This window comes from Pundamilia nyererei, unplaced genomic scaffold (genome assembly GCF_000239375.1).
Source record: "Pundamilia nyererei isolate P.nyererei 1_Seehausen unplaced genomic scaffold, PunNye1.0 scaffold00120, whole genome shotgun sequence".
Classification (NCBI taxonomy): domain Eukaryota; kingdom Metazoa; phylum Chordata; class Actinopteri; order Cichliformes; family Cichlidae; genus Pundamilia; species Pundamilia nyererei.
The window spans coordinates 1,509,450-1,519,848 of record NW_005187521.1 but is presented as its reverse complement, the minus strand read 5'-3'; the positions used below and the strand labels follow the sequence as shown (position 1 = coordinate 1,519,848).

At 38.5% G+C, this 10,399-nt stretch overlaps 2 protein-coding genes across 2 annotated transcripts in view; one reads left to right on the top strand and one right to left on the bottom strand.

Annotated features, from left to right (window-relative positions):
• egln1a (egl-9 family hypoxia-inducible factor 1a) overlaps positions 1 to 3,873 on the bottom strand; it is a 37,185-nt gene extending 33,312 nt beyond the window's left edge. Inside the window, exon 1 of the mRNA XM_005742429.1 lies at positions 2,806 to 3,873. Within this exon, the coding sequence (XP_005742486.1) occupies positions 2,806 to 3,492 (687 nt within the window). The 5' untranslated portion in view covers positions 3,493 to 3,873. The remainder of the gene's footprint in view (positions 1 to 2,805) is intronic.
• A 2,448-nt stretch (positions 3,874 to 6,321) lies between these two features.
• Positions 6,322 to 10,399, top strand: part of tsnax (translin-associated factor X) — a 9,367-nt gene continuing 5,289 nt past the window's right edge. The window contains exons 1-4 of the mRNA XM_005742428.1: positions 6,322 to 6,615; positions 8,056 to 8,145; positions 8,240 to 8,354; positions 9,660 to 9,790. Of these exons, the coding sequence (XP_005742485.1) occupies positions 6,600 to 6,615; positions 8,056 to 8,145; positions 8,240 to 8,354; positions 9,660 to 9,790 (352 nt within the window). The 5' untranslated portion in view covers positions 6,322 to 6,599. The remainder of the gene's footprint in view (positions 6,616 to 8,055; positions 8,146 to 8,239; positions 8,355 to 9,659; positions 9,791 to 10,399) is intronic.

Genomic DNA, 10,399 nt, shown 5'->3' with positions numbered 1-10,399 from the left:
ATCTAAACTCTTTAAACGTCAAAGTTGATCATTAGATTTTTTTATGACACAACAGTGGTGAGTGTTCCCACCTTCTGCTCTTTGTAACTTAACGCGATCTTTCCGTTTTCGAGTTTTGGACATGATTTTGGAGGATATCTTCGCAGTAGCGATTGACCGCAAAGTAAAGCTACCGGAAATGTACAACCCCACATCCGGTCTCAAACCAGGAAGTTAGCATTTTCTCATGCACAGGGTCTATTTTATTTTCTTATCGTTGCCTTACATTGTACCAGTATTACCGTAAACGGTGTAATATGGCTCAACCATAGATGCAATAACTGTTAATAAAACCTTAAATCTTTTGTAACCATTTTTTTCCCCCCAATGTACCAGATTTTAATAACACTTCTGTAAGAAATCTGACCTTTTTAAAGGCCATAATGTTTAATTATTATTAAACTATTCTAAAAATGCGCTGATTCCAATATATGGTGTTTGTTAACTCTGCAGTTAAATCATGTTTAATCTACACACGATTTGGACAAAGCAATACAAAAAAATGACCCAAATGACCAGAAAGTTTATGTTATATCATATTTATATTTTAGTAAAAGAATTCCTACTGGTTTAGTGCGCAATGCTTTGAACCAGTTTCAAAGTGTTAGTGATTTATCTGGAGAAAGTAAAGCTGTGAGCTTAAGCTCTTCGTTATTCACTTCACGGCTGCTGCGCAGGTCTCCAAAAGTGTACGAGCCCACTGCCGCACAGCCTCCACCAGCAGCAAGCTTCCTGTGGTGTAGGTAGAAAACCCTAACCCTTGTGAAAAAAAAGACTTTGTGGTCAAAAATACCTGTCAGTTTAGCCATAAACCTAGGTCACGTATCCCACTCACCTCTTATTCACTGATTTATTTTTTCTTTTCATTTTGAATTCAATTTAAAAACTAAAGAAATCGCTCTGAAAAACTGATTTAATCTCAAACAGCTTGATGTTAGGTTAATAAATAATTATATTAAACAATTATAATATTAACTAAAATCATTAAAAAAAAAAAAAAAATGTTTCACAGTCCAGCAGCTTTTATTTATTCTCAGCCAACAGAGCAGATATTTGTGATGGCTCCATCAACTGTGTGAGAGGTGTGTGACTACAAAGTTGATTTATTTCTCTAATATTATAATAAAAGGCCCGTTGCTTTAGTGTGTTTAGGTTCTAGCCAGATTCAAAGTGATGTTGCTAAACTTCTAGTTAATAGTGACTATAGCCTTCAAAGAATTTCACTCAGGAGAGGAGGAGGAAGAGGAGAAAGCCTGAAAGCACCTCATCCTCTCCTGAGGCAGACTCATGCTATAAGGCCATGGTGACCAGATCTGTCAAGAGTCGCAGGTCACACGCAACCATCGTTATCCACTAGACAGCACTAACAGTTAGGAAAAAACAAACCAGGTGCCGGGAGAGCTTCTGAACTCTAGCTGCTCAGCCTGAAAAAACGAGGACATCCGACAATTAAAAACAAGTTCTTAGAAAACACATTTTAGTGAAACAGAAGCTACCCACAGCTTCCTTTCGCCCCTGTAACACGCAGGTTTTCTTCTCAGTTTAGGAATGCTGCCTAACCAAATGTGTTGTGTGACGCTGAACTTATCACCACAACCTGTCACCACTAAAGCTGCCACATGGTTGCAGCTTCTTCACATCACTCACATTTTACCAAAAATAAAAGCTAAAGTACAAACATATGAATACAATATATACATTCTGATAAGCTGGACTGCCTCCATTGTTTGTGCATGTGGCAGCATGTGTTAACGGTGTTAGTCGTGTCACTGGTCAGAATGACCGTCCTGAAACTAATGCACTCTGTTAGAACATATAGTTCTGCTTTTCTCTGCTTGCTAAGGTGCTTTCAGCGAAATCTGATCTTTAATTTGGAAACTCTGCTTTCTATATCTGATGCTTTCCCCATCACGTTTATTTTAAATAGAGCACCAAACATAATTACACACCTACGAAACACATCTAAAAACCAATAGTCATTCAAAATATGAACAATACACACTTAATGGAGGGAGTGCAGCCTGTAGAGGTGAGGACTGGACTTGAGCAGTAATCTATGGATAATATGGATTTAGGAATATATTCTGTAGGCATCAGAAAGCTAAACTATTTACACATCTGAACTAGGATCAATATACTTTTTATTTTATTTTATCATTTTAGGCTAGAATAAACAGTCCAGCATGACATATGCTTGCAGCTGCTTGCTAGAACAATGTGCCTCGTGCTTTGCTTTCATTAGATTTCAGCTGGATTTCATTTGATTCAAAGATGCTGCAGACACGTGATCTATCCAAATTTAATCTTTCTTATTGGTTGAGGTATTGCGTTTATTTAGAGCAATGATTTGAGGGTGTCTTTGTATTGCCATGGCGACCGAACACGTGCGCTGTCTGTGCACACTCTTCGTGCGTCCAAAACAAAACCATTAACATGTGAGCAGCACCAGCAATCACCTTTCTGACTCAGAGCAAAGCCAGAAGAGGACTCACCGGCCTCTTACCCGCAAAGTCGAATCTAATTAGCAAACAAGGTTGATCTGTTACACCTAATAGCGCTTTAACGATAAAAGTTGGAGAAAAAAAGCTTTTGCAGAATGATGCACCCCTGTTAAAAACCTGCGGTACTTTTGATTTCATCCCCACGCAGAGTATTGCTGCTTTCCTGACCTTGTAGTGTGTGTGGCAGGTGTCACACCAGCAAGCCTCTGGCTCCTGGAGGATGAATGCAGTAGATGCGCAGTGTGCGCGTGTGCTTCGTACTTACCTTTGTTCTTCCATTTATCGCATAGTTTCCCAGTTTGCCATTACAATGTCTGATCAGGTCGTCCATGCGATTCATTAGAAATTGGATCCTCTCGCAGCGGGGCTCCTTGCCATCGATCCACGTGATTTTATCCCCTCGGATGTCTTTAGTGGAGTCGCTCTTTTGACTCACCAGTTGACCGTCTGTGAACTTGCCAGTTTCGTACAGGGCCTTGACATTTTCAAGAATGCCCAGCCCGATCTCTGCTCCTACAAAGCCGTCCACCACACAGATGCCGTGCTTATTCATGCACGGCACTATGCACTCCATGGCAAGTTTCTGCGGGGATAAGCTGCTCTGTCCGTTAGGTGTGGCGGTGCTGTCGGACATATCATGTCCAGCTCTCACCTCAATTCTCAGTGCTTTTGTGTTTGCAATGTCTGCTTGCTCGGAGCTTTGCTCTTCTCGACATTTCTCAGGCGCCTCGTCGTCCCCGGGCGGCGGTGCCTGCTCGGGCTTCTGTGCGGGCGGCTGCGGCTTGTCCGCCTCCTTACAAATGAGCTTGTGTTTCTTCCAGTCCTGCTTCTGGTGCTCCTTGCTGCAGTAGAAGGAGCTGCGGCATCTACCGCACTTAAGAAGGTTATCAAACCTCCCGCAAAGTTCACAGTACTGTCGGTCTCGGTCCAGCTCGCTCTGCGGCTTCTCCATGTTTTGAGGATACGGGAGGCGTACTGCTCCTTTAATACCGATCCTTCACGCGCCCTGCTAATCGACAACTTTGGAAACGACCCGCCGCCGACGCCACGCTGATACCCAGAGGAACCAAACATTCAAAACCCTGCCATTTTATCGCACTCATGTCCTTTTCTTCCTCGTGTGTCAGCGGAATAACACGACAACGTGCGCCCATGGACCAGCTTTTAGGGGTGGGTCGAGGTCTTTGGGAGGCATTTTTGCTCCTTCCCGGGGTAATGGATGTCGCCGCTCAGAGTGTGCTCAGCCAGCCCAGCTCGAGGACCGGCCCTCTCTGACGTCAGCACAAAGGCACCGCCTCTCTCGTGCTGCTTTCAGGTGCGGTCGGACAGACAGTTGGCGGTGAAAAAGTGGCGTGTTTGCGACACGTGGAAGTTCATGTTCAAGTCTTGTCGGGGGTATAAAGGGAGCATGCGCCTCTGGTTAGTCGGTAAAAAGTGATGTACATATGTTACCCTAACTGTTTCAATTATGCAATATATTCATGTTCTCTAACAGTGCAGAAAATTAGCTCCACCAACCATGCAGTAATAAGTATGAACAAAATGTGCAACAATGTGATTATACTTCAATACTTTGAGTACCCAATCCAGTATAATAGGTTATAAATCCAATGTTGCTTTCTTTCTGACTTTCACCATTACTGTAACACTGCAATGGAGTGTAATGGCAAATTAAAGGTAGCGCTGTCATTTAAATTTGACACAAACCGCTTACAGATTTGTGGAAAGGACAAGCAAAAGAGATATAGCCATATGGCAAGTGTTGCTTCAAGCATCGCTGACTCGTTTTGTGCGCATTTCCTATCGAAGCAATAGTATCATATAGCCTAAATTATAAAGTAAGAAACCAGATATTCTGATGAGTATTTGTCTACCTGCGTGTGGTTGTGCTGTTGTAATTATTCTATATTAAGCAAAAGAAACATCTAAAAACCTGTGTCGTGCCGAAAAGTGATTTCTGGTATTTGCCCCCCCCCCAAAATAATAAAAATAAAAACATAATTGGAGGTATTTACATTGCTGCAAACGACTAATAATCTGCTAAACATACCACTTATGAATGATAGCAAATCGTTTTGAGCCCTGTCACCTTGTGATGTTAGTGAAACAGAAGCTACCCACTTGCAAGTCAAATGTGTCGTTAAAATTAAAATGTCAAGAACTAACATCACACTTCTACAAAGATATTTTAATTGGCCAAAAGGGACTGGATTATAATCATGATGTTGATGCAATAAGACGGAGTCATAAAGATTTTTTGCAGAACAAGTCGTTTCTTTGTTTTATATATAACCCCTTCGTGGCTCCTGTTGACTATAGTCTATTTATGAGAAAAAAGACATAATAAAAACAGAAGAATCGGAAACGAGTTTTTGGCACAAATCAGTTTGTAGGAGCTTGAAGGGAGCACCTGAAGGCATCTCCAGTCAGCAGCACTGTGTTGTGCTCTCATTCCTGGCTCGCATAGGTGAAATTCCTTTCGCACAAACAAAAAGTTAAAGAGCTTGCTGCTGTTATGATAGACAGATAAGTTGGGTGGCGTGCAGTTTATGAAACTTAGGATTATGACAGACCGGTGACTTAAATCACTTACTGGAAGCCATATTGGATAACATTTTAAATTTTATTGAGCATGGAGGTATTCATATAAATATTTTATGACAAACACCTGTCATTCATTCATCACAACGGTAAGTTAAATTGTTTTGTTTTTTTCATCTGGGTCCTGGTCTTGTTTTATCCACAAATATAATATACACAAAACAATCATCCAGAATGACACACCAAAGAGATGTAAGATGCTGGTAAAGGGACCAAATGTCAATACAAAGATGTAAAATGACTAAAATGAGACACAAAGTACACTTAAAGAGATACAAAGTTAAAACAATGACACATAGAAAATACCCCAATTGTCACTCAAAATTAGATAGTAAATCCAAACGTGATGATATGTACATTTATTCCAAGAGAGTGGTTGTAAAAAGATGAAAGGTGTTACTACAAAAAGGGGAAAAAAACTACAAAAAAAATGACAATGACATAAAAACAAGAAGAAAAAAAATACGATGCACAAAACAACTTTTCGGAGATGTTAAATGACCACAGGGAGACGCCCAATTTTAAATTGAGACCTAAAAATAATCATGAAAAGTGAATGAAAACAAACGTATGCAGTAAGCATCACACAACAGTGGCCAATATTCAAAAAGATGCACAGATGGTTAACAGAAAGCAATCGCAAATCACATCTGCAGGACTTTCAGTAAAGACATTTCACTCTGTGGAAGAAGTCAAGGTGGAACGTTTTGTTGAAAAGACGAGTAATTCGCCAAAGGTTGGCTTAGATATTCGATGGAATATCTAAGACACTGGTTATTTTAGGGTGGTAGTCTGGAGAATTTCTACGTTTGAATTTTGACTGGAAAGAGAAATTGTCTGGGCTGCACAAGTTCTGTGTGGCACATCTTTCTTTTTGGTTTGGTATGGGAATATCTAATTAGTATACATGGTATCTTCAAGAACTTACTTAATAGTTATAACGTCATAAAATGTTATGTAATTATTATAAATATAGCTGTTATATGTTTGTATTGTTGTTATTGAAATTGTGTTATTATTATAAATGCAATTGTTATATATTTACGCCAAATTTCTAAAAGCAGATTCTAATTATTTGAAAATTAGTAATAAGGAAAACATTGTAATAAAACTAACTCCTGATGCTGACATTTAACTACGTATCCCGTGATGCATCTCTTTGAATTTCCTGCTACGCGTGTAAACAGCGCAAAAGCCCCGCGATGGACTGAGGTCCGCACCAACGCCTGTTATTAAAACCAAGGAAACACCGTTTTATTCGCGTTAAAATATTTGTAGGCTCTACTAATTTTGTTTTCCATCGCTCAGAGAAGATAATTTTTTCGGATTAAAGCGGAACTATTTTGGTTTTTGATCGTAATAGTACTCAGCCTTTACGTTTGACTGGTACTGGCGTTAGTTAGTGGCTAAAACACTCGAAATACACCCCTTAAAACTGTGCACTACAACACCGAAGCTATGAATAAACGAGAAGGTAAGTCCATCATTTCAAAATAACAAGTTTAGTTTTATGAGTTTTGTAATTACCCAGCAAGCCTAAAATAACAGTAGGACTAATACATGATAACGTTTTAACCTACTCTGCCTAAGTCAGGCTAACGAAATCATTTCGGTCGTAAAAGACGTAAACAGTGCTAATCCTGTGTTCCCTTAAAATGCCTAAAGCACATACTAGTGCGAATCACGAGTCACCCTACGATAGGATTTTATCATAATACTTCATTGACGATACAATATTATCTTTTTTTTTAACCTTTTGCATTAAGTATCGCATTTGTCTTTTTTCAACTGCAAAGTATGCACAATTTTAAATAAAGTTATCTCACTTTCAATATTTTTTTGCTGCAAAAAAATGAGATTCTAATGCGTGCCAACACTGTCACTAAAACCTGCAATAAATGTTTCTATCAGTCTCCGATTGAATGGGGTCAGGTTGGCAATTACACGCAATCTGTACACCCACGCACTCAAGCTCTTAGCAGCCATTTATTTGGTCACTACAAGTTGCCATTGGCTGCTGAATGGGAAAAATCTCACCATGCAGCCACTGTCGGCATTTGGTGGTTTAATGTAATCAGATTACGTTGGATCAACGTAGTATACTTACATTGACTTATGTCACTTTACATATTGAAGTATGTAAAGTGAAATTTGTTTTAATTCATTCTACACAAGTTAAAAACTAAAGGAAAACACAATGAAATCTTGTTGTTTGAACAACTACTTTGTTAATCAGGGCAATTACTGCTAGTCTTGCTTAATGAACCAATATGGGATTGATGATTTCATAGAGACAAACAACCATTTGCACTTAGATTCATGGGTAATTTAGAATAGCCAATTAACCTAACTCTAATTACATACTGCAAACCAGACAGATTGTGGATTTGAACCCAGGCCCTTCTTGCTGTGAGACAACAGCACTCACCATCACACCACCAAGCTGTCAATCCAGGCTAGGAAAGAAAACTAGGAAAGCTTTGATTACAAGGTTTGATGCAGACTTTTCTGTACGTTTTTGTCCTTGACAGGTTAAACCACAATAAATAGCGATAAAACAACTGCACCCGTTGTCTGCCTCTTAAAACTCCAACAATTTTCCTGCAGTTTGGCATCTAATGTGATCTTGTGAATTTCGTGAGTCCAGGCAACTAACCACTCTTACTAGATTGTATGTCATGATCATGTCATCTCAACAAGAACAAATTAAGTTGTTGAATTTCATGCAGATGCTACATGATTTAATTACGTTCACCATAGAAACATGAAATGATTTAGTTCCAATTACAAGTTTGAATCTTGTACATATAACAACCACCCAATTTCATTTTTTTGAGTGTATTTTATTTGTGTGACTGAGAGGCAGATAGAGGCAGTTATTATTTAAAGACTATGACATCATCTCTACTGTCAGGTGAGGGTTGTTCACGGAGAAATGCAGATGCAGCGCAGGAGCATGAAATGAGTGCCGACCCCTCCTCGTCTGTCATGGCTGCCTTCAAAGGTAACAGCATCCTCAGTATTCTCACTGCACTTTGCACCCAAATGGTTTTAATGTTGTATTGCCTGCACTGAAACATTTCTCTGTGTATTTCAAGTTTTCCAACAGGAGCTCGACACCAAACACGACAAATATGAGCGTCTTGTTAAGATTAGTCGCGACGTCACAATTGAAAGCAAGAGAACCATATTTCTTCTGCACAGAGTGACCACGTAGGTGTTCTTAACAATAATATGCACCGTATAGATTAGTACAGTTAGGTCTATAAGTTTTTGGGATAACTACTTGTGCCTCTGTGCACCAGCACAGTGGATTTTTAAAACAATGATCATGATGTGATTAAAGGTCAGACTTTCAGCTTTAATTCAAGGGGTTTAACAAAAATATTGCATTAATTGTGTAGGAGTTACAGCCACTTTTATACACAGTTTCCCATTCTCAAAAGGCCCAGTAATTGTACTGACTGAGGCAGTTTCAGGTGAGGCCTCTTCCTAGGTTATTTCATGATAAATACAGCAGACATGATATCTGAAGTTCATTCAACATGTTGAAATTAGGATTTTATAGTTTTCCACTTTAATTTTAAACACCAAAGCAAAAAGAGATCATTAGGCATCATTAGGCTAAAAAAGAAAACAAAATAAACCTGTCAGAGATAAAGCCAGATAAACAATCTGATATATTATTAAAGACAAAACATACTAACTAGCCCACAAAAGACAACTAAAGTGGATGATTATCGACAGTCACTCTTCTGCTGTGGCCATTTCTGATGAGCCACAAATAAATGACATGCACAGCAGCCAATGTCAAAAGAGAAACATTCAGGAAAACTATTGCTCAGGACCAGTTTAAAAAAATGACAAGTGTGGCTCATTTGAAGCAAAATATGAGGAAGTGAGGGGTGGCTCAGGACAGAAGTATCTGTAGTTACTCACATTTTCTGCAAAACTTTGGTTAAACCCCTTGAATTAACCCTGAAAGTTTTGTTTAGTCTTCTGTGTTAGTATACAGAGGCAAAATTACAAAAAATGTATCATTGTTCTAAACCCTTTAGACATAACTGTATATCAGTTTTTTCACTGGAGCCTGCTTCTGATTGTAGTTGCTGTCTGGACACTACAGAGTGTCTTTTTTATATCATTGATGTAAACAGCAGCTTTGAAAATAACCTACCTATCATTTACATTGTCTCTATTCAGTACAGATATAGTTTTGAGAGGGATGTAATGTGTGAATATATGCTTTGGAATAATATGGAAATATCTTGACAAAACATATAATTCAATGTCAATCAAGATCTCAGAACAGCGTCAGCTAAAAATGTAATAGGACTTTAATGAGCCTCACAGGGGGAAAATCATCTTAAAATGGCAAATGATCTTTAAAAGTGATAAGTAAAAACAATAAATACATTGGCATTAGTTGTAGTGGGGATGCAACAAAGTAAGTCTAAAACAAAAATAAATATTTATATGTTTTTTTGTACCTTTTAACATTTTTTTCTGTGTGTAAAGTGTACCAGATGCAGAGGATGTCCTGAACGAGGCAGACATAAAGCTGGATGGAGTCAGGCAGAAGATTGGGCAGATTGCTGAGGAGTTGAAAGGAGAGGATATTTATCAGTTTCACAGAGCCTTCACACCAGGTGAGTGGTCATTTACCTCTTTTCGTTTATATATAAAGCACATATTTATTCTGAAAGAAACTGAATTCTTTGAAAGTGGTGTTTTTTCACTCTAAAATGGTTAATCGGCTGTTTAAATTCTCCTGCCACACCCAAGTGGATTTATTAGATTACGGTCCCATGGGATACAAGGCACGTGGCCCTTTGTGTGTGACTCAGTTAGATCATATCTGATGTAGATTCCACTAGAGGTGTTTGCAAAAATGATAGCTCACATTCGTTGAATCTCCTTCTTATTATTAAGCAGTAAGTATTTTGCTGTTTTAATCTTTATGAAGTACATTAAGGGTTCTAATAAATATACCTTTAATATAATAATAGTACAGTGTTGGGAAGGTTACTTTTAAAATGTATTCCATTACAGAATACAGAATACATGCCCCAAAATGTATTCTGTAACGTATTCCATTACGTTACTCAATGACAGTAACGTATTCTGAATACTTTTGAATAATAATAATAACTGAATAATTCTGATTACTTAATATATTATCATGCTTTTTACAACAACGTGAATGTACTATTGTTGTGTGATTTATTACTATTACTGAAGGTCCGCGACTCCGAACT